The sequence below is a fragment of the Hylobates moloch genome, unplaced genomic scaffold (assembly GCF_009828535.3).
Source record: "Hylobates moloch isolate HMO894 unplaced genomic scaffold, HMol_V3 SCAFFOLD_10, whole genome shotgun sequence".
In the NCBI taxonomy this organism is placed as follows: domain Eukaryota; kingdom Metazoa; phylum Chordata; class Mammalia; order Primates; family Hylobatidae; genus Hylobates; species Hylobates moloch.
The window spans coordinates 16,542,302-16,567,702 of NW_026652285.1; the positions used below are offsets into that span (position 1 = coordinate 16,542,302).

Below are 25,401 nucleotides of genomic sequence, written 5' to 3' on the forward strand. Positions count from 1 at the left end.
TCATCATACGTAAGATTTCTGAGCATCCATACTTAACGTAAAAACAAAAAAGAAAATATAAAAGAACCTTATTCTCCAAACTTTTTAAAAGACTTATTCAAAATAAATAAAGATGTATTCGTATCATTTCCAAACATCGGCATAGTTTTCCTAAATATAAAATAAAAACTGAAATATATGGATAATGTAGTATCATTGATCCTAAATTTACTTTTCTGAAATAGCAAACATACTGTCTATATAAACTAAGAAAACAGGTATTTATATAATAAGACTGTCCATCTAATTAGCATTATAATATATACTTAATCATTCAAAAATTAAAATAGAAATTAAAGTGCTGAATTTCCAAGCCCTTGTTAATTCTTACTATAATATTTTAGAGCATAACACGAAGTGAATCTATTTTTCCTCCATTTGATTTTTTTAAATGGAGAGGTATCTTAAATTTGAGAAAACCTTAGGTTGAAATTCCAACTATGGCACTCACTTATTTACTAGCTTGTGGGTATCTCTCAGATCTTATCCTCATGTTAAAAAATGATAATCCATTAACTCACAATGACTCTATTATATAGTTTAAAATGTACTGCCTGGTTCATATATGTAATAAGAAATGCTAACTTTCTTCTAAAACAGCTAGAACCAATACCAGTGCCAAAAATACATTATAAAATGTTTTAACTTCAAAGTTACTATCCATTATCAAGGATTATCAAGGACCACAGCTCAAAAGCATAAAGAGTCTTAAGCAGCTTCTGTTTTTTTTTTGAGACAGAGTTTCACTCTGTCACCCAGGCTGTACAGTGGCACAGTGTACAGTGTGTACAGTGGCACAATCTCAGCTCACTGCAACCTCCGCCTCCCGGGCTCAAGCGATTCTCTTCTCTCAGCCTCACGAGTAGCTGGGATTACAGATGCCCACAACAAAGCCCAGCTAATTTTCATATTTTCAGTGGAGACGAGGTTTTACCATATTGGTTGGCCAGGCTGGTCTCGAACTCCTGACCTCAAGTGATCCACCTGCCTAGGCCTCTCAAAGTGCTGGGATTACAGGTGTGAGCCACCTCGCCTAGCCTTAAGCAGCTTTTATTCGTCCATGTCATAGAATCAATGGAATAAATATGTCATTATCAGTTACCAAGAAGACAAAAGATCTAGATTTAGTTCTAGCTCTATCTACTCAGCTTTGCAACCTTTAGGAAATTAGTCACAAATTGAGACATCAGTGATTTTACCTGTAAAATGAGAAAGAAAAACTGTATGATTCTCTAATGCCCATTCCAGTTTGCAAATTAAATGATTCTACAGCAAAATTTCTACCACAAATCTAGAAAGTATACATACTTTTACAAGGTCCAGAAGCACATACAGGCAAAGATAAAAATTATCCTAGTGAGATAAAGTATACAACTATGTTCATTTTAGGACATGAAAAATCTAAAAAAAATGAGCTTATTTTATTTGACTTTAACCAATAAAAACTTTAGGGTTAATAAATTCTAAAGTTGGTGTATGCAACAAGCCATTTACTTATCAATATATGATAATTTCCAAAGCACTTACCTATGAATCATAGTATGAGAATGTAAGTAGGCTAATCCCTGGAGAGCACCATGTGTAATCGCTGCTATTTCCACTTCTTGTAATGGCTTTTTGTGAACTTAAAATTTATTTGAAAATAATTAATACACAGAACATTTTTGTTAAAAAAATACATATCTAATACATGGGGCAATTTTTAAAAACTGATACTTAGCAAGAAGAGATTTATTTTCCAAGATGATAAAGATTATTAAACTTTATAACTTGTATGCAGTTGTGTCAGTTGTTAAAGTACAGTTCATAACCAATTCTTCTCTTAGCTAACGATATTAAATAATTATTTGGTGATGTAAAAACAATAGTAACAGAGTTCTCTCTTTATTCTTACTTATCTTTGTTTTGAACAAGAGGAGCAGAATGACAGATAATTCAGAAAAATATTTGTAAAGTGACAATGAGAGAAAACATGACTATTTTAAGCTACTGTATAACATATAATATTTAATAAGGACAGCATACACTATGCTGAGAATCTGAACCAGATCTGCTCTTTCTGCAAAGTTTTACATTATTTGGTATTAATATCATTTAAATAATGTCTAGCTAAATTATCATTTTATTCTGTGAATACTTTTTAAAAAATAATCAAAGGAAACTTACCTTCTAGTAAATCTGAAGCAGATCCTAAACAATATTCCATTACAAGCTACATGGAAAAATTATAAAAGCATTAAAATATATTATTATAAAGATTTAATATAAATTTAAGATAAAATAAGTTCACACAGTAGATCAAGAAGATAGTTTGAAGTAAAATTCTAGTCACCATTTACCTTAAAAAAAGTTATATAGATATTACTCAGAATAATATATTTTTAAATTTTTTTAATAAAAAATAGTTATGTATTCAGTGATTTGTTAAATGCATAAAGTCAAGCCAATGATACATTAATCTTTTAATAATGCCAACATATAATCACTTCTATAAGATGTGTATTTCATATATAATTACTAATTAAAATTATAAAGAAATACACTATTTCTTAAAAATGTACTATTCCATTACTACAAACCTATAGTAACAATACTGATCATTGTTAGAAGACAGAAAACTGTGTTCTCTAGAATTATATGTATAGTCAGCCCTTCACATCTGTGTGTTCTAGATTTGTAGATTCAACCAAATATGTATCAAAAATAATTGAAAAAATAAAAAAATTGGCCAGGCAAGGTGGCTCATGCCTATAATTCCAGCACTTTGGGAGGCCGAGGTGGGCAAATCACGAGGTTAGGAGATCGAGACCATCCTGGCTCACACGGTGAAACCCCGTTTATACTAAAAATATAAAATATTAGCCGGGTGTGGTGGCGGGTGCCTGCAGTCCCAGCTACTCGGGAGGCTGAGGCAGGAGAATGGCATGAACCTGGGAGGCGGAGCTTGCAGTGAGCTGTGATTGCGCCAATGCACTCCAGCCTGAGTGACACAGCGAGACTCTGTCTCAAAAAAAATAAATAAATAAAATTTTAAAAAAATTACAATATAACAATAAAAATAAAACAAAAAGCCAATACAATGTAACAACTATTTACATGGCATTCATGTTGTGGTATTATAACTAATCTACAGATGACCGAAAAAATAATAGGCGGATGTGCCCAGGTTATGTGCAGATACTCCATTTTATAGAAGGGATTTGGTATCCTGGGGGTGGGTGTCCTGGAACCAAATCCCCCATAAATACTGAGGAAAAACTATACAAAGCTTAGGTTACAGCTATTTCTTTGAAAGCAAACACAGAGCACCTCCTATGTGCCAGGTATTTTTTATATAGTAACCAACTTAATCCTTAGAATAATCTTATGAGGTAGGTCCTACTAGTATCCTTGTTTTATGGATGGAGAACCCTGACAGGCAGAGAGGTTACCCATCTAATGTTACTTTTCCTTTAATCATAGCCTCAATTTTACAAGTCACCACTACCATTACCAAAACAAACTGGATAAAAATGCACCAAACACTACAAATCTAAATCTACAGTAAGTATACTAAAATGATACTTAGCTGTGGCTTATTAATTATTCAAAATAAGGGGCCATTCCTGGTAACAAAAGGGCAAAATTAATTTCTACTTCTTATAATAAAGTGCAACAATTCTCTATTTTTAGTATTATTCGACCAAGGAATCACGATCAGCTCAAATTTCACCAGGATTCACCCAAATTTCACCAAGATCTTTCTGGTTAAACGCATTACAGTACATTAATGTCAAGAAAACATATGCTAACTTTCAACCTCAATTAACATGATTGTTTTCACAATGATTGAATGGTACTACTAAAACTGTCAGAGGACATTTTATCATACATACAAAGGTCAACAGAATTCTGAAAAATCTCTGCAGTAAGACTTGCAAAAGTTCTATTATCTCTTACTGCCTACAAGTTCTAGGAAATATTGTTGTTTTCTTTCAGTACGAACTAACATTTCAGGTGATTTTGCATGCGTTTACACCACTAGTATGAGATATTTTGAATTAATTCATTATAAACCAAAATCAGCTAAAATTGCAACAAGGGGAGAACAAATACCAACCCATGCTGTGTGTTCACGTAAATAACAGCCTTTGTATTCTATACTGTTGGGATGTTTTATTCTTTGTAGAAACTTGACTTCCTTAATAATATCCTGCCATTTCTGTGGGGAGAAAAAAGGTAAAGAATTATGAACAGGACTTTTCCTCAGAAAGTTATATAAGAATAAAAGTAATTACTAAATTTAGAAGAGTTAACAAGAACATGCAACTTTGCTTGGTTTTACTTATTTATTGGGAGGGTCTCGCTCTTTCACCCAGGCTGGAGTGGAGTGGCACGATCTCAGCTAACTGCAACCTCCATCTCGTGGGCTCAAGTGATCCTCCCACCTCAGCCTCCCAAGTATTTGGGTCTACAGGCACACACCACCATGCTCATCTAATTTTTCTATTTTTTGTAGAGATGGGGTTTCACTGCATTGCTCAGACTGGTCTCAAATTCCTGACCTCAAGTGATTCACTTGTCTTGGCCTCCCAAAATATAGTCATTTTTAGATAAAATGTCAAAATTAAAAAGTTTAAATAAATTATATTCAGCCGGGCGCAGTGGCTCACTCCTGTAATCCCAGCACGTTGGGAGGCTGAGGCGGGTGGATCACAAGGTCAGGAGATTGAGACCATCCTGGCCAACATGGTGAGACCGTGTCTCTACTAAAAATACAAAAATTAGCTGGGCGTGGTGGCATGCACCTATAGTCCCAGGTACTCAGGAGGCTGAGGCAGGAGAATAGCTTGAACCCGGGAGGTGGAGGTTGCAGTGAGCAGAGATCGAGCCACTGCACTCCAGCCTGGTGACAGAGCGAAACTCCGTCTCAAAAATAAATAAATAAATAAATAAATAAATAAATAAATAAATAAATAATATTCATATACAAGCATATCTCAATTTACAGCACTTCGCTTTATTGTACTGCACAGATATTACCTTTTTTTTTTTTTAAACAAATTGAAGGTTTGTAGCAATCCTGTGTCAAAGCAAGTCTACCAGCACCATTTTTCCAATAGCATGGGCTCACTTGATGTCTTTGTGTCACCTTTTGGTAACTCTCACAATATTTCAAACTTTTTCATCATTATTATTATATCTGTTATGGTGATCTCTGATCAGTAATTGTTTACATTACTATTGTAATTGTTTTGGGGAGCCATGAACTGTGCCCATATAAGATGGTGAATTTAATCAATAAACATGTATTCTGACAGTTCCACCAGCCAGCCATTCCCCGGTCTGTCTCCCTTTCCTTGGGCCTCCCTATTCTCTGAGACACAATAATGTTGAAATTAGGCCATCAATAACCCCACAGTGACCCCTAAGTGTTCAAGTGAACGGAATACTCACACATCTGTCACTTTAATTCAAAAGTTACAAGTGATTAAGCTTAGTGAGAAAGGCATGTCAAAAGCTGAGACAGGCTTTGAAGCTAGGCCTTTTGAACCAAATAGCCAAGTTGTAAATGCAAAGAGAAAGTTATTGAAGAAAATTTAAAGTGCTACTCCAGTGAATATATGAATAAGAAGGTAAAACAAGTTTATTGTCGATGTGAAGAAAGCTTTAATGGCCTGGATAGAAAATCAAATCAGCCACAACATTCCCATAAAACAAAGTCTAATCTAGAGGATGGCCCTAACGCTCTTTAACTCTACGAAGGCTGAGAGAGGTAAGGAAGCTGAAGAAGAAAAGTTGGAAGCTAGTAGAGGTTGCTTCATCAGGTTTAAGCAAAGAAATCATCTCCGTAAAATAAAAATGCATGGTAGACTGGCACAGTGGCTCACTCCTATAATCAATCCCAGCACTTTGGGAGGCCAAGGCGGACAGATCACTTGAGGTCAGGAGTTCAAGACCAGTCTGGCCAACATGGTGAAACCCCATCTCCACTAAACACACAAAAATTAGCCGGGTGTGGTGATGCGTGCCTGTAGTCCTAGCTACTAGGGAGGAAACGCAGAAGAAGGAGAATCGTTTGAACCCATGAGGCGGAGGCTGCAGTGAGCCAAGATAGTGCCACTGCACTCTAGCCTGGGCAACAGAGAGAGACTCTGTCTCAAAAAAAAAAAAAAAAGAAAGAAAGAAAGAAAGAAAAGTGCAAGGTGAAGCAGCAAGTACTGATATAGAAGCTACATGCAAGTTATCCAGAAGATCTAGCCAATGTGTCATTGATGAAGGTGGCTACATTACGCAATAGATTTTCTTTTTTCTTTTTGAGAGTCTCACTCTGTCACCCACACTGGAGTGCAGTGGCACGATCTTGGCTAACTACAACTTGTGCCTCCTGGGTTCAAGCATTCCTCCTGCCACCACACCTGGCTAATTTTTCTATTTTCAGTAGAGACGGGGTTTCACCATATTGGCCAAGCTGGTTTCGAACTCCCGGCCTCAAGTGATCCACCTACCTTGGCCTCCCAAAGTGCTGAGATTACAGGTGTGAGCCACTATGCCTGGCCAACAAATCTTCAGTGTAGATGAAATAGCCTTATATTGGAAGAAGATACCATTTAGGACTTTGATGGCTACAGAGCAACTATGAAATGCGTGGTTTCAAAGCTTCAAAGGACAGGCTGACTCTCGTTAGGGGCTAGTGCAGCTTGCGATTTTAAGTTGAAGTCAATGCACATTTACCATTCCAAAACTCCTACTCTGCCTGTGCTTGTTCAATGAAACAACAAAGCCTGGATGACAGTACATCTGTTTAAGCATGGTTTAGTGAATATTTTAAGGCCATGGTTGAGATATACTGCTCAGAAAAATTCCTTTCAAAATATTACTGGTCTTTGCCAGCGTACCTAGCCACCCAAGAACTCTGATAGAGATATAAAAGGAGATTTATGTTGTTTTCATTCCCGCTAATACACCATCCATTCTGCGGCCCATGGATCAAGGAATAATTTCGAGTTCCAAGCCTTATTATTTAAGAAAGGCTGGCCAGGCACGGTGGCTCACGCCTGTAATCCCAGCACTTTGGGAGGCCGAGGCGGGCGGATCACCTGAGGTCGGGAGTTCAGGACTAGCCTGACCGACATGGAGAAACCTCGTCTCTACTAAAAAAATACAAAATGAGCCGGGCGTGGTGGTGCATGACTGTAATCCCAGCTACTTGGGAGGCTGAGGCAGGAGAATCACTTGAACCCAGGGGGGCGGAGGTTGTGGTGAGACAAGATAGTGCCATTGCACTCCAGCCTGGGCAACAAGAGCGAAACTCTGTCTCAAAAAAAAAAAAAAGAAAAGAAAAGAAAGGCTATAGCAGCCGGGCATGCTGGTTCACGCCTGTAATCCCAACACTTTGGGAGGCCAAGGCAGGTGGATCACCTGAGGTCAGGAGTTCGAGACCAGCCTGGCCAACATGGCAAAACCCTGTCTCTACTAATAACACAAAAATCAGCCAGGAATGGGGACGCAGGCCTATAATCTCAGTTACTTGAGAGGCTGAGGCAGGAGAATCGCTTGAACCCGGGAGGCGGAGGTTGCAGTGAGCCAAGATCATGCCATTGCACTCCAGCCTGGGCGACAAGAGTGAACTCCATCTCAAAAAAAAAAAGAAAAAAAAAACACAAAGGCTATAGCTGCCGTAGACAGCAATTTGTCTGATGGATATGGGCAAAGTACATTGAGAACCTTCCGGAAATAATTCATTCTAGATGCCATTAAGAACGTTTCCGACTGATGGGAGGGCAAATTAGCAACATTATCAGGAGTTTGCAGTAAGTGGATTCCAACCCTCATGGATGACTTTGAGGGGTTCAATATTTCAGTGGAGGAAATAATTGCAGATGTGGTGGAAACAGCAGGAAAACTGGAATTACACATGGAGCCTGAAGATGTGACTAAACTGCTGCAATTTCATGATAAAACTTGAGTGGATGAGAAACTGTACTAGATGGGCAAAGAAAGTAATTTCTGAATATTACATAAACTTAGTTGATAAAGCAGTAACAGAGTTACAGAGGATTGACTCCAATTTTGAAAGTTTTATCATGGGTAAAATGCTGTCAAACATCATTGCATTCTACAGAGAAATCTTTTGTGAAAGAGAAAACTGATGGGCAAACTTCATTCACTGTTGTCAGATTTTAAGAAATTGCCACAGCCACCTTAACCTTCAGCAACCACTATCCTGATCAGTCAGAAGCCATCAACACGGAAGCAAGATTCTCAAGAAGCAAAAATAGTATGACATGCTGAAGGCTCAAATTATCATTAACATTTTTTTTAGAAATAAAATATTTTAAGCCAGGCGCAGTGGCTCATGCCTGTAATCCCAGCACTTTGGGAGGCCGAGGTGGGTGGATCACGAGGTCAAGAGATCAAGACCATCCTGGCCAACACGATGAAACCCCGTCTCTACTAAAAATACAAAAAATTAGCCAGGCATGGTAGCAGGCACCTGTAGTCCCAGCTACTTGGGAGGCTGAGGCAGGAGAATCACTTGAACCTGGGAGGCGGAGGTTGCAGTGGGCCAAGATTGCGCCACTGTACTCCAGCCTGGCGACAGAGTGAGACTTCGTCTCAAAAAAACAAAAAGAAAAAAAATATTTTAAAATTAAGGTATGTACAATGTCTTTTTTAGACAAAATGTTATTGCATACTTAATGGACTACAGTACTACAGTATAGCATGGATATATATATATATATATATATATTTTTTTTTTTTTTTAGATGAAGTCTTGTGTTGTTGTCCAGGCTGGAGTGCAGTGGCACAATCTTGACTCACTGCAGCCTTCGCCTCCTGGGTTCAAGTGATTCTCGTGCCTCTTCCTGCTGGGTTCAAGTGATTATCCTGCCTCAGCCTCCCAAGTACCTTGGAATTACAGGCATGTGCAACCACGCCTGGCTAATTTTTATATTTTTAGTAGAGACAGGGTTTTCCACCACATTGGCCAGGCTGGTCTCAAACTCCTGACCTCAAGTGATCCGCCTGCCTCGGCCTTCCAAAGTGCTGGGATTACAGGCGTGAGCCTCTGTGCCAGGCCTAGACATAATTTTCATATGCACTGGGCACCAAAAAATTCATGTGACTTGCTTAATTATGATATTTGTTTTATTGTAGCGGTTGAGAACAAAACCCACAATATCTCCAAGGCACACCTATAGTTTACAACTCAATTATATAATTTACAAAATTATTTCACTCAAGGTAGGTAAGACAAATTTGAGTTTGATAAAATTTATCATTAATGACTCATTAAAATTTCACAACCATACACCAATCATGTTGATAACTACAGACCATATTCAGTGATTTTTCTTCAAAAGTACAACCTTTCTTTTTTTAATACAGTTTTATTGATACATAATTTATACACCATAAAGTTCACCTGTTGTGTTTTTGGCTTATTTCTACTACGAAATGTTAGGGTTTGTTTTTGTTTTTAACTCAAATAAAGTAATTCCTCTGAGATTTAAGTTCCTAAATACAGACTCTAAAATGCTAGTGAATAATTAGCTATTATATAGAAAAGTTCACAGAAAAAAAACCACGCAGTACAAAAATCTTCTCCTACATAGTTTACTAAGAGTCTTATTCACTAATACCTATACCTACCAGGAAATACAGATAAACCTTTGGTCTTAAGCTACTTCATGACAACCTTACATACTTAGGCCACATCCTAAACATAGTTACTCTTAAGAAGCAACTCAAGAACCCTAAAAATACGGATCCTTTGGTCCATACCCAGAAATTCCACAGATTTAGTAGGTGTAAGAGGAGGACTAGAAATCTGTTTTTGCTCTTTTTAATTATTTTAAGTTTTATCACTGATTTGGGCCATATTCTTAACGACAAGGAAAGCAGTATAAATAGAATACTTTAAGAAATGTTGTATACTAGATGTATGGTGATAATGGTTGCACAACAATGTGAATGTACTTAATTCCACTGAAATGTGGAACTGAAAATAGTTAAAATGGCAAATTTTATGTTGTATATTTTACCATAATTAAAAATAATTTAAAAAAATTTTAAGATTAAAGAGAATTCTAGAGTTTCTTTTTCTTTTTCCATTTATAAATATTTTATTTTTTGACTGAGACCGGGGAGGGGGTCTCACTATGTTCCCCAGGGTGGTCTCGAACAACTCCTGGGCTCAAAATGATCCACCCACCTCGGCCTCCCAAAGTGCTGGGATTACAGGTGTGAACCACAGTGCTGGGAAAAATTATAGATTTTTAAAAGCAGACTATATTTCATAAATAAATGTATGAAATTAGGTAGAATATAATCTGAAGAGAACTAATTAGAATATTAGTGAACTAAAGTACATTCAATGTAGCAATAATTTCATTTTTTAATTTTTCAAATTGTTATACACTGCTCGTTTCTCAGACTAGATACACATTCATGTTGATTAAAGTTTGTTTAAAACAGGCATTAAACAATGTTTAAACCATTTTAAAGATCATAGGCTAGGTGCGGTGGCTTATGCCTGTAATCTCAGCACTTTGGGAGGCCAAGGCAGGTGGATTGCTTGAGGTCAGAAGTTCAAGACCAGCCTGGCCAACGTGGTGAAACCCCACCTCTACTAAAGATACAAAATATTCAGGTGTGGTGGCAGGCGCCTGTAATCCCAGCTACTTGGGAGGCTGAGGCAGGAGAATTACTTGAACCTGGGAGGTGGAGGTTACAGTGAGCCAAGATCGCACCAGTGCACTCCAGCCTGGGGGACAGACAGATGCTCTGTCTCAAAAAAAAAAAAAAGATCATATCCAATATAACTTACTGTCAAGTACATCTTATTTTACTTTAATTTTTTAGAAACTGATAATCCTTCCAAGATAAACAGAGAATATTGAAAATGACAGTTTAAAAAATTAAGGCTGGGAGCAGTGGCTTACACCTACAATCCAAGCACTTTGGGAGGCCGAGGCAGGCAGATTGCCTGAGGTCAGGAGTTTGAGAACAGTCTGGCCAACATGGTGAAACCCTGTGTCTACTAAAATACAAAAAATTAGCCAGGCGTGGTGGCATTTGCCTGTAGTCCCAGCTACTCAGGAGGCTGAAGCAGAAGAATTGCTAGAACCCGGGAGGCAGATGTTGCAGTGAGCTGAGATCGCACCACTGCACTCCAGCCTGGGCAGCAGAGCGAGACTCCTCTTAAAAAAAAAAAAAAAAATTGTAAGCAGGCTGAGCACAGTGGTTCACACCTGTAATCCCAGCATTTTGGGAAGCCAAGGCAGGCGGATCACCTGAAGTCAGGAGTTTGAGACCAGCCTGGCCAACATGGAGACACCCTGTCTCTACTAAAAATACAAAAATTAGCCAGGTGTGGTGGCGCACACCTGTAATCCCAGATACTCTGGAGGCTGAAGCAGGAGAACTGCTTGAACCTGAGAGGTGGCGAAGGTTGCAGTGAGCCAAGATTGTGCCGCTGAATTCCAGCTTAGGTGACAGAGCGAGACTCTATCTCAAAAAAAATAATTAAAAGCAGGAGGCACAAGTAGGGGGGCTTTGGAGATACCAATAATGCTCTGTTTATGGCTCTCAGTACTATTAGAGTTAAACGGGTACATCAGTTTGTGAAAAAAAATTCATTGAGATATACACTTAAGATTTGTATACTTCACTTGTTAACACTTAAGAAATTCCCACTCTTCCTCCCTAGTTAAAAATTATGTCTTCCTCTAATGTACCAATAAGAATGTATATATTGGCCGGGCGTGGTGGCTAACGCCAGTAATCCCAGCACTTTGGGAGGCCAAGGCAGGCAGATCACGAGGTCAGAAGATCGAGATCATGCTGGCTAACACGGTGAAACCCCATCTCTATTAAAAATACAAAAAATTAGCCAGGTGCGGTGGCGGGTGCCTGTAGTCCCAGCTACTCGGGAGGGTGAGGCAGGAGAATGGCGTGAACTTGGGAGGGGGAGCTTGCAGTGAGCCAAGACTGCACCACTGCACTCCAGCCTGGGCTACAGAGCGAGACTCAGTCTCAAAAAAAAAAAAAAAAAAAAAAAAAAGAAGAATGTATATTTTTATTGAGATAAATACAAGAAAAAAACAAGAATGTACATATTTAACCTACCTCAGTAGACTGCTTTCCACTATAAGACATTTTCTTGATGGCCACCACTTCATTGGTACGCACATCTCGTGCCTAAAGAAGAAGAAAGAAAGAAGCATTGTAAAAATTAACAGGTGAAATCTAGGCAACTATTTCTTCGTGAATATAAAAGCATTTGTAAACTACCATGTCAAAAAGGACATCAAAACCACTTTTAAAGAAAATTTTAAAAATAACACTATACTGCAATACTTATAAAATTATCCTGGAGCTAGTACTTTAAAAAGAAAATAAAGCAAAGTAAAAAAAATAAGAAAATAAACCTTTGAGTAATCTGAGAAGAAAAATACAGAAATTTGAGTAGTACTATCAACAAAGAGACAATGCAATACAAGTGTATAAAAGTCTATGCTAATAAAGTTTGAAATCGCAATGAAACCAGACAACTTTTTAGGGAAGAATTACTAAAACTGACCTAAAGACAATAACATGAGTAAAACAATGATGGCAGATTGAAAAGAATACCAATGAATGATCTTTAACATAGTCTTCAGTGAAAAACAGTTTTACCAAAGGAACTTTCCAGAATATATGAGAAAAATAGAAGAGCTATCCCATTAATTTTACAAAGGCAGTTTAACCCTATAACTAAAACCTCATGAAGAGTACAAAATTGAAAGTTAGGTACCAATTGCATTTGTAAATATAGATGGGAAAACTCTAAAATTAGCAAACCAAATTTTACAGAGCATTAAAAGATTTTTCCTTTGGATAAAATATACTATTACAGGATAGGCGTGGTGGCTCACACCTGTAATCCCAGCACTTTGGGAGGGTGAAGCGGGCGGATCACCTCAGGTCAGGAGTTCGAGATCAGCCTGGCCAACATGGTGAAAATCTCTCTACTAAAAATATAAAAATCAGCCGGGTGTGGTGGTGCACGCCTGTAATCCCAGCTACTTGGGAAGCTGAGACAGGAGAATCGCTTGAAACTGGGAGGCGGAGACTGCAGTGAGCCGTGACCGTGCCACTGCACTCCAGCCTGGACAGCAACTCTGTCTCAAAAAACAAAACACACAGGAATGCAAAGGATTTTGAAACTAGAAAACATTTCATAATTCACCACATCTTTTAAAAGTCAAGGGGAAAAATAGATATAAACTCTCAATAAATGCTGAAAATGTGAGATAGGCCTAACGCTAGATGTATTCAAATGTAGAGAAGGCCAAACTCTTAGAAAAACAAAATTAGCAAGGTAATTCCTCAACATATGCTGTCTATTGAAAACAACTGCTACTCAGGATCAAGACCAGACTCCTTAAAATGCTGTCATGATGATTATTTAATACTGTTGTGGAAAATCTGAAAAAAAAAAAAAAAAAAAAAAAAAAAAAAAAAAAAACCACAGAAACATGACAGTTAACTCTTAGAAAACAAGAGCGAAACTCTCACTATACACAAAAAAAAAACTATTAAGAAAGTACAAGGCAATAGCTGTGAAATATTTAAAATGAGTTTAGTAAAAGGGTTAGAAACCATCTCAAACCATCTGTGCAAGAACTCGTTTTCAATTCAGGCTCTAATGAATTCCCAAAGACAAAATGTTCTAAAAGTGGATTGTAGTGATGGCTACAAAACTTGTATCTACTAAAAATAATTGAAATGTACACTTAAAACTGGTAGACCTGGCCGGGCGCGGTGGCTCACGCTTGTAATCCCAGCACTTTGGGAGGCCGAGGCGGGCGGATCACGAGGTCAGGAGATCGAGACCACGGTGAAACCCCGTCTCTACTAAAAATACAAAAAATTAGCCGGGCGTGGTGGCGGGCGCCTGTAGTCCCAGCTACTCGGAGAGGCTGAGGCAGGAGAATGGCGTGAACCCGGGAGGCGGAGCTTGCAGTGAGCCGAGATTGCGCCACTGCACTCCAGCCTGGGCGACAGAGCGAGACTCCGTCTCAAAAAAAAAAAAAAAAAAAAAAAAACAACTGGTAGACCTATGGTATGTAAATTATACCTCAAAACCTTTTTTTTTTTAAAAGGATAGCAGCTGTAAAATTATACCTCAATAAAGGTTGTTTTAAAAAATTAAGTAAGGGCCAGGCGCAGTGACTCACACCTGTAATCCCAGCACTCTGGGAGGCAGAGACACGCGGATTGCGAGGTCAGGAGTCCGAGACCAGCCTGACCAACATGGTGAAACCCCGTCTCTACTAAAAATACAAAACAGCCAGGTGTGGTGGCGCACGTCTGTAATCCCAGCTACTCAGGAGGCTGAGGCAGGAGAATCACTTGAACATGGCAGGCAGACGTTGCAGTGAGCTGAGATCATGCCATTGAACTCAAGCCATTGCAGTCCAGCCTGGGCGAAAGAGTGAGAGTCCATCTCAAAACAAACAAACAAACAAACAAACAAAAAAAACAAACAAACAAAAAAATTAAATAAGACCAGGCGCGGTGGCTTATGCCTATAATCCTAGCACTTTGGGAGGCCGAGGCAGGTGGATCACTTGAGGTCAGGAGTTCGAGACCAGCCTGGCCAACTTGGTGAAACCCTGTCTCTACCAAAAATTAGCCGGGCATGGTGGCACATGTCTGTCGTCCAAGCTACTCGGGAGGTTGAGGCACAAGAATCACTTGAACCCAGAAGGCAGAGGTTGCAGTGAGTTGAGATTGCGCTACTGCACTCCAGCCTGAGCAACAGAGGGAGACCCTGTATCAAAAAAAAAAAAAAGACAGAGCTTATTATCTGTGTTCTGCTACATGAGTACAGTGAAGAACTAAGGACATTTTAATTTCAACTGCCAGTGGATTGGTTAATGGAAACCTGTACCACTTACTGTAAAGGGTGAAGTAGATCTATCCACATAAGTCTTGTTAGATATGAATTTCTTTTTCCAAAATGTTCTCTATTCACCTACCTGTGAGCCCCCTGATTTTGATTAATAGGACTAAAAGGTCATATAACAGCTTTATTGAGAAATAATTCATATACCATACAATTTACCCATTTTAATGTACACAATTCAATGACCTTTAGTACATTCACAGATATGTGCAACCATTCAAACGGTCAATTGCAGAACATTTTTTTTTTTTTTGAGACGGAGTCTCGCTTAGTCGCCCAGGCTCGAGTGCAGTGCGGCAATCTCGGCTCACTGCAAACTCCACCTCCCAGGTTCATGCCATTCTCCTGCCTCAGCCTCCTGAGTAGCTGGGACTACAGATGCCCGCCACCATGCCCGGCTAATTTTTTTGTATTTTTTTTTTTTTAGTAGAGACAGGGTTTCACTGTGTTAGCCAGGATGGTCTCGATCTCCTGACCTCGTGATCTGCCTATCTTGGCCTCCCGTAGTGCTGGGATTATAGGCGTGAGCCACCGTGCCAGGCCCATAAACTCTTTAGCTATCAGTCTCCTGTCTCCTTACCTACCTCCCAGACCTAAGCAATAATTTACTTTCTGTCCCTAAAGATTTGCCCATTCTGGATATTTCATACAAATGTAATCATATATGTAGTCCTTTGTAATTGACTTCTTTCATTTAGCATAATGTCAAAATTCATGACTAATGAGGTTGAGGATCTTTTCATGTGCTTCTTGGCCATTTGTATATTTTCTTTGGAGAAATCTTGATTCAAGATTTTTGCCTATTTTTAAAATTGAGTGTCTTTTTATTATTGAGTTGTAAGAGTTCTTCGTATATTCAAGACTCAAGTCCCTTGTCAGATATATCATTTGCAAGTATTTTCTCCTGTTGTCTTTTCACTGCTTTGAAGCAGGAAAGTTTTTAATCTTGATGAAGTCCAATTTATCCTGTTGTTGTTGTTCACACTTTTAATGTCCCATCTAAGAAGGCTTTGCCAAAACATGTTATGCAGATTTATCCCTACATTTTCTTCTAAGAGTATTATAGTTTTAACTGTTAAACTTATGTCTCTCATCTATTTTGAGTTAATTTTTTTCTTTTTTGAGATGGAGTCTTGCTCTGTCACCCAGGCTGGAGTGCAGTGGCGTGATCTCAGCTCACTGCAGCCTCCACCTCCCGGGTTCAAGTGATTCTCTTGCCTCAGCCCCCAGAGTAGCAGGGATTACAAGCACATGCCACCATGCCCGGCTAATTTTTTTTTCTTTTTAGTAAAGACGGGGTTTCGCCACGTTGGCCAGGCTGGTCTCGAACTCCTGACCTTGGGTGATCTGCCCGCCTTGGCCTCCCAAAGTGCTGAGATTACAGGCTCGAGCCACTGTGCCTGGCCTGGGTTAATTTTTATATATAGTATGAGGCAGCAGTCCAATTTCATTATTTTGCATTTACAAAGCAAAAAATTACCTAAAACAAAAATTATGGCATTGTATTATATGTTTATAATATATGTAGATACAATACATATGACAAGAATAGCATAAAGAATATGGAAAGGGGTAAATAATTTCTACATTTTACTTGACACGATAGAATATTAACAAATGAACTTGAAAAAAAGATGAGATGGGCTGGGCGCGGTGGCTCACGCTTGTAATCCCAGCACTTTGGGAGGCCGAGACGGGCGGATCACGAGGTCAGGAGATCAAGACCACGATGAAACCCCGTCTCTACTAAAAATACAAAAAATTAGTCGGGCGTGGTGGCAGGCGCCTGTAGTCCCAGCTACTCGGAGAGGCTGAGGCAGGAGAACGGCGTGAACCCGGGAGGCGGAGCTTGCAGTGAGCCGAGATTGTGCCACTGCACTCCAGCCTGGGCGACAGAGCGAGACTCCTTCTCAAAAAAAAAAAAAAAAAGAAAAAAAGACGGGATGTTCTTCTAGTAGAAAGTAAGGTAACAGTAAGAAAAACTCGCAAAAGTATTTGTTTACATAATAAAATACTGTGTAGAACAGAACCAAATGAACTATAAGTAACTAAAGAAGAACACAATACTACACATCATCTATTCTCACCTCCAGAGAGAAAAAGAGCAAAAACAAAATAAGTTGTAGTCCTAAAGACAAACTAGATGCTGTTGAGAGAAAAACGGGAACAGAAATAGTCAGAGTAGGAAAAAGAAAATACATACAATAAATAATTTTGTTTCAAACTAGGAAATTGTCTGTGAAGATACATTTGGGATCTATTTTAATAAATTCATAAGAATGATCTGAAATCACTGTATCAATTAATTATATATAAATGGTCTTATGAGGCTAATGTGCATAACACCAAACAATTTACTGTCATCACTGAAAATATAAAACTTGCAAACCTGCTAAAAGAACACAGATTAGTAAAATCTTATACTAGGAAACAAGAGGTAAATATTACATCCCATTTCAAAAAATGAACAAAAACCCACTTTGTTAGAAAGTAAATAAATGATTTCGCTGGGACCATACATGGTCTACCATATTTGTTAGCAATCTGCCTGGTTCCCAAGCCAGTGTTCCCTTTGGCTTTTATATTATATTTCTTATTGTGTGACCCATCTGCTGACATCACATTGGTTCTATTTAAGGTGCTGGAAACTAAAAGATTATGTTTATCTTCCTGGTAATCTAGAGACAGTGATCCTTTTGGACATCTGACTCTCTGGTTTAGTTTCAAATACTCACTACGATACCAGTCCTTGATTAGCTTGCCTGATGAAACAGCCATGCTGGCTGACTCAATTTGAGTATTTTTTAATTTAAGGTGATCCCTAACTGCCAATTAATTAAAATTCAGAAGTGTGTTAAAGAGCTATTTTTAGCCACCTAAAAATATTTGACCAGAGGGTCCTTCCTTTAGATAGTCTATAAACAAACACTGCACATTTCATCCTGTCATGGAGTGGGGATGAGAGGAAATGTAACAACAGAACAGTGTGTGCATGGGTTTCTCTGATACCACAAAATATGAAGATTAGTGACCCAGAAATAGAATTGCAGCAAAAAGATTCAATTCTGGACTACATTCAAACTTTCCTCATCTACATGCTCATGTTTCCCACACATCAATAAACGTAACAGAAAAACCTGCTTTGAGTTAATTAACCTTGACTCCTCTGTGCTTTCATTCAATTGTTTCTGGGATGGTCCTAACCTGAACTGGAGAGTTTCCTGGCCTCCTAAATCAGCATTTAAAAAAAAAAAAAAATTTCCCTCTCTACATTTTATTACACAAATCTGTCAAACATACGACAAAGTTGGCACAGCACAGTGAACCCTTCTTATGCCTTCCTTTAGATCAGAAGTGAACAAAGTTTTTCTCCAAAGGGCAAGTAGTAGAAATTTCAGGCTCCATGGGCCGCATACAATCTATGTTGCATATTCTTCTTTATTTAATGTTAAAACTGTCCTTAGTTTAGGAGCTGAACAAAAACACATCACAGGTTGGATTTGGTGTCAGGGCTGTAGTTTGTTGGCCCTGTCTATAGAAAAATTCTTGGTTAACATTTTGCCACATTTCCTTTGAAATTTTCTGTCTAAACATACATTTTGTTATCATTATCATTATTTTATAATTAAAGAGCCATTAGAGAATATTCTGATCCTTAGTCCTAAAACACTTCTTCATGTATCTCCTAAGAATAAGAACATTCTCATGAATAACCAAAGTACAATTACCGTATTTAGAAAATTCAGCACTGATATAATATCATTATCCAGATGCATACATAGTACGCACTCAAATTTCACCAACGTTTGAGTAATGCTCTTTACAGGAATTTTTTTTCTAATCCAGGATCACACATTATGCCTAATTTCCGAGTCTCTCCTAAACCAGCTCCAGATATCTGACTTAGAACAATTTGTTTTTGTTTTCTTGTTAGAATCTTATTTCTGAGACTATGAGACCTTCAACTATAGCTCTCTGAAATAATCCAGCTTGGGTAGAAGAATCTTAGCAATTATTACATAAGGAGGTGCAAACAACAGAGAATCACTTCCCCTCACTCTCTTTAATAATTCTACTCCAGGAGTGAGACACTACCACATGCACCCCTTATCTTATCAGAATATAAATGCTCTTTATTCTACTGATTTGAACTTTCTTTCTCAACTGTTTACTCACCTCTCTACTCTAACTGCTATTAACTAAGCTCTCCGCCTTTCCTAAATTATTACAAAAGCATCCTAATCAGTCTCTCTGCTTCGATCTCTGACACATGCCAACCTTTCCTCTACATTAATACAAGAGTAAACTTTATTTCACAAATGGAAATAAAATATTTCTGTTGTACTTCAGTGGTTCCCTGAAGACTTCAGAATAAAGCCCATATTTTTTAGTGTAATGTAGCAGGTATTTCAAGAGCCCTTGATTATCTTTCTTTTCTCCCATTACATCTTCAGTTCCTACTATACCCTTGATCCTAGACATACCAACTTCAGTCATACTCGTCAAAAAAGACTACTGACAGGTCGGGTGCGGTGGCTCATGCCTGTAATCCCAGCACTTTGGGAGGCCGAGGCAGGTAGATCATGAGGTCAGGAGTTCGAGACCAGCCTGGCCAACATGGTGAAACCCAGTCTCTATCAAAAATACAAAAATTAGCCAGGTGTGTTGGGAAATGCCTGTAATCCTAGCTACTCAGGAGCCTGAGCCAGAAGAATTGCGTGAACCCGGGAGGTGGAGATTACAGTGAACTGAGATCGTGCCACTGCACTCTAGCCTGGGTGACAGAGCGAGACTCCGTCTCAGAAAAAAAAGGCTACTGACAAAGTTCTAGAATTGGGATAATGCAATTTTATAGTTTTATTTTGAAAAAGTTAAATCATTGATATTTTGCCAAGATGGGACTTAGTCTCTTTAATAAAAGGAAAAGGGCAAGAAACATTACTTTCACCACTTTGTAGATCATACAGGCAGGCCTAAAGAGGTCTGAGGAAAACCTGCTGAAATTCAAAACTTTCCAATATAACAAAGAAAGACCAACTGCTCCAAAACACCACATCTTTACAAAAGGATATATGAAAAGCCCAGGTAAGTACAAATAATATGACTAGTGAGGATGTGGAGAAAAGGGAACCCTCGTACACTGTTGGGAATGTAAATTAGCACAACCACTATGAAGAAGAGAATGAGGCCGGGTGTGGTGGCTCATGCCTGTAACTGGGAGGCTGAGGCAGGTGGATCACTTGAGGTCAGGAGTTTGAGACCAGCCTGGGCAACATGGTGAAATCCCGTTTCTACTAAAAATAAAAAAAAACAGCCGGGTGTGGGGGTGGGCGCCTGTAATCTCAGCTACTCGGGAGGCTGAGATAGGAGAATCACTTGAACCCAGCAGGCGGTGTTTGCAGTGAGCTGACAAAGCAGGCAATATATGTAAAACAATCATATAAAATTACCAGAGAGCAACAAATGCAGGCATAACTTTAGAGACTACAATCCTTGAAAAAAACAACAGTATGCAAAATGAACTCCAAATTTACCCTAGCTTCATCTCTGAACTTGTGAAAGGAAAACAGAGTCCAAGAAGAAAGCCAGGCTGAGGAGACAGAAGCCAGAGTCAGAAGCTAACGAAAGCACAATCTCAGAAAAGGAAGCTGAAAAGCAGAAGCTCAAAAATCTACAAATTCTCCTTAAGTAACCGGTCAACATGGTGAAGCCCCATCTCTAGTAAAAATACAAAAATTAGGCTGGGCACAGTGGCTCATGCCTATAATCTCAGCACTTTGGGAGGCCAAGGCGGGTGGATCTCTTGAGGTCAGGAATTCAAGACCAGCCTGGCCAACATGGTAAAATCCTATCTCTACTAAAAATACAAAAAAAATAAAAAATAAAAATAAAATAAAATCACCTGGGCGTGGTGGCACATGCCTATAATCCCAGCTACTCGGCAGGCTGAGGCAGGAGAATTGCTTGAACCCAGGAGGTGGAGGTTGCAGTGGGGCGAGATCGCAATACTGCATTCCAGCCTGGGCAACAGAATGAGACTCTGTCTCACAAAAAAACCAAATAAAATAAATAAACAAAAAATAAAAATACAAAAAACTAATCAGGTGTGGTGGCACACGTCTGTAATCCCAGCTACTGGGGAGGCTGAGACAGGAGTATCACTTGAACCCAGAGGCAGAGGTTGCAGTGTGACAAGATTGTGCCATTGCACTCCAGCCTGGGTAAGAGAGCGAGACTTCATCTCAAAACAAAAACAAAACAAAACAAAACAAACCATATTGAAATACTACTACACACCCACCAGAATGCAAATTAAAATGACTGTCAATACCAAATGTTGGAGACGATAAAGAGCAAACCAAATTCTCATATACTGCTGATGGGACTGTAAAATTTCTATCTCTTGATAAAAACATCTGGGAATTGATTATAAAACTAACAAACTTGCCTGATGACTCAACAACCCCATCCTTGATATTTACTGAAATCAAAACATCCATAAAAAATAACTGTGCATGAATTGTTGTTCACAGCAATTTTATTCATAATAGCCAAAAACCATAAACAGTAGAGCTTTCTGCCAACAGAAGAATGGAAAAACAAACTGTGGAGTAATCATATAACAGTGTTATGGTTAATTACTTTTTTTTTTTTTTTTTTTTGAGACAGAGTCTCACTCTGTCACCCAGGCTGGAGCCCAGTGGCGCAATCTCAGCTCACTGCAAGCTCCACCTCCCGGGTTCAGCCATTATCCTGCCTTAGCCTCCCAAGTAGCTGGGACTACAGGTGTCCGCCACCACACCCCGCTAATTTTTTGTATTCTTAGTAGAGACGGGGTTTCACCGTGTTAGCCAGGATGGTCTCGATCTCCTGACCTCATGATCTGCCTGCCTCGGCCTCCCAAAGCACTGAGATTACAGGCGTGAGCCACCATGCCCGGCCTTTTGTTATGGTTAATTTTATCTGTCAACTGGGCTAGGCCATGGCATCCAGATCTTTAGTCAAATACTATTTATATGTTTCTGTGAAAGCATTGTTTGGATGGCACTTAAATGAGTAAACTCAGGCCAGGTACAGTGGCTCACGCCTGTAATCTCAGCACTTTGGGAGGCCAAGACGGGTGGATCGCTTGAGGTCAGGAGTTCAAGACCAGCCTGGCCAACATGGTGAAACCCCGTCTCTACTAAAAATACAAAAATTAGCTGGGCATGGTGGCACGCACCTGTAATCCTAGCTACTCGGGAGGCTGAGGTGGGATAATCACTTGAACCCAGGATGTGGAGGTTGCTGTGAGTCGAGATCACACTATTGCACTCCAGCCTGGGTTACAGAGCCACAGTCCATCTCAAAAAAAAAAAAAAAAAGGCCAGGCGCGGTGGCTCACGCCTATAATCCCAGCATTATGGGAGGCCAAGGCAGGCGGATCACAAGGTCAGGAGATCAAGACCATCCTGGCTAACACGGTGAAACCTCGTCTCTACTAAAAATCCAAAAAATTAGCCAGGCATGGTGGCGGGCACCTGTAGTCCCAGCTACTTGGGAGGCTGAGGCAGGAGAATGGCATGAACCCGGGAGGCAGAGCTTGCAGTGAGCCAAGATCACGCCACTGCACTCCAGCCTGGGTGACAGAGTGAGACTCTGTCTCAAAAAAAAAAAAAGGCCGGGCGCGGTGGCTCACGCTTGTAATCCCAGCACTTTGGGAGGCCGAGGCGGGCGGATCACAAGGTCAGGAGATCGAGACCACGGTGAAACCCCGTCGCTACTAAAAATACCAAAAAAAAAAAAAAATTAGCCGGGCGTGGTGGCGGGCGCCTGTAGTCCCAGCTACTCGGAGAGGCTGAGGCAGGAGAATGGCGTGAACACGGGAGGTGGAGCTTGCAGTGAGCCGAGATCGCGCCACTGCACTCCAGCCTGGGTGACAGAGCAAGACTCCGTCTCAAAAAAAAAAAAAAAAATTTAGCTGGTCATGGTGGCACACGCCTGTAATCCCAGCTACCAGCTACCAGCTACTTGGGAAGCTGAGGCATGAGAATTGCTTGAACCCGGGAGGTGGAGGCTGCAGTGAGCCGAGATTGCACTCCAGCCTGGGCAACAGAGTGAGACTCTGTCTAAAAATAAATAAAAAAATAAATAATCGTTAAGTTCTAAGTAAAACACATTGCCCTCCATAACGTGGATGGGCCTCATCCAATCAACTGAAAGCCTTAAGAAACCAACTGACCTCCCGCTGAGGGAGAGGAAATTCTGGCAGCAGACTGTTTTTGGACTCAAACAGCACTATTCCTCCCTGGGTCTCCACATTTCAAGTGAGCTAATTCCTGTTAAGTAAATAAAGAAATTGTTCTCTCTGTGTGTGCGTGTGTGTATGTGTGTGTGTGTACCTGCATAAGAAACTACCAAATGGACACACACAACAAAATATTTTCCCCAAAAAAAGCCTCTTTAAATTCATATATTGTACTATTACTGTTTCTGGTTACACTCTTCTGTTTCACTCTTCTCTTTGCCTATTTGGGCATTAATACATATGGCTTTACTTAACTGTGTTGTAGTTCTTAATAACTGACAGTTCAAAGCTCCCTTTAGTTGTCTCCTGTGTAATATCCTTTTACATTATTTTCTAGGTTATTCACACTGCCTTACTCTCCTTTTCTTCCTTTTCCCTCCAAAGTGGCAAAAGTGTCCATAAGGGGGAAATACAGTGATGTTCATCACAGCATTACTTTTAATAGCAAAAAAAAGGGGAGGAATGACCTGGTCGGGCGCGGTGGCTCACGCCTGTAATTCCAGCACTTTGGGAGGCTGAGGCGGGCGGATCACAAAGTCAGGAGATCGAGACCATCCTGGCTAACACGGTGAAACCCTGTCTCTACTAAAAAAACAAACAAAAAATTAGCCGGGCGTGGTGGCAGGCGCCTGTAGTCCCAGCTACTCGAGAGGCTGAGGCAGGAGAACGGCATGAACCCGGGAGGCAGAGCTTGCAGTGAGCTGAGATCGCGCCACTGCACTCCAGCCTGGGCAACAGAGCCAAACTCCATCTCAAAAAAAAAAAAAAAAAAGTTGGGGGGAGGAATGGCCTAAATATCTAATCATATCAAATGACAAAAAGCAAATTATGGTATATCAAATACATATAATAGATTAAATAGAAAACAAACGGCAATACAGCAACATACATAACAATACTGTTTGCATCTGTTTTGGAAAGTAAATAGTTAATGACAGAATACACATTAAACATTATATGTTACAGTTATATATAGGGTGACCAACCATCTCAGGTTGCCCTGGACTAAGGTGTTTCTAGGACATAAGACTTTCACTGCTAAAACTAGGAGGGTCCTGGTCAAACTGGGATGACAGGAGATATTTATATATTATGTCAAAAGCTGAAAAGATTTAAAGTGAGGCCAGGCGCGGTGGTTCATACCTGTAATCCCAGCACTTCGGGAGGCCAAGGCGGCTGGATCACCTGAGGTCAGAAGTTCAAGACCAGCCTGGGCAACATGATGAAACCCCATCTCTACTAAAAATAGAAATATTAGCCAGGTATGGTGGCACACGCATGTAATCCCAGCTATGTGGGGGGCCGAGGCACGAGGATCACTTGAACCTGGGAGGCAGAAGTTGCAGTGAGCCGAGATCATGCCACTGCACTCCAGCCTAGGCGCCACAGCCAGACTCCATCTCAAAAAGAAAAAAAAAAAAAAGTAAAAAAAGAAAAAAATAATAAAATAAAATATTATCAGTGGTTATCTGAAGGGAAAATAATTACAAGTAATGGTTTCTTTCCTTTAATGCTTTTGTTTTTAAAGTTGATATGTTACCTTTACATGAACATGACAAGTTTACTAAGAGTCTTTGACTGAAAATCTCAAAACAGAATTAAAGAGAAGATGCAAGTAAGTAAATCAGAAAAGAATGGGGGGCCCGGTGCAGTGGCTCACACCTGTAATCCCAGCACTTTGGGAGGCTGAAGTGGGCGGATCACTTGAGGTCAGGAGTTCAAGACCAGCCTGGCCAACATGGTGAAACCCCATCTCAACCAAAAAATACAAAAATTAGCCAGGTATGGTGGCATGCACCTGTATATTCCCAGCTACTTGGAAGGCTGAGGTGGGAGAGGTGCTTGAACCCAGGAGGCGGAGGGTGCAGTGAGTCAAGATCATGATGCCACCGCACTGCAGCCTGGGAGACAGAGTAAGACTCTGTCTCAAAAAAAAAAAAAAAAAAAAAAGAAAAAGAAAAAGAAAAAAAGAGAAGAAAAGAATGGAGAACGTTATAGAAATAGAACTATATGGCCAGGTGTGGTGGCTCACGCCTGTAATCCCAGCACTTTGGGAGGCCAAGGCAGGCAGATCACAAGGTCAGGAGATTGAGACCATCCTGGCTAACACAGTGAAACCCCGTCTCTATTAAAAATA

The 25,401-nt window shown here is 39.8% G+C and overlaps 1 protein-coding gene across 2 annotated transcripts in view; it reads right to left on the reverse strand.

Moving 5' to 3' along the window:
• Positions 1 to 25,401, reverse strand: part of TAOK1 (TAO kinase 1) — a 169,266-nt gene that overhangs the window by 72,838 nt on the left and 71,027 nt on the right. For both annotated transcript variants that reach the window (XM_032163138.2, XM_058445982.1), the window contains exons 3-6: positions 12,154 to 12,225; positions 4,139 to 4,240; positions 2,206 to 2,251; positions 1,567 to 1,663 (exon numbers count right to left, since the gene is read on the reverse strand). In XM_032163138.2, the coding sequence (XP_032019029.1) occupies positions 1,567 to 1,663; positions 2,206 to 2,251; positions 4,139 to 4,240; positions 12,154 to 12,225 (317 nt within the window). The remainder of the gene's footprint in view (positions 1 to 1,566; positions 1,664 to 2,205; positions 2,252 to 4,138; positions 4,241 to 12,153; positions 12,226 to 25,401) is intronic.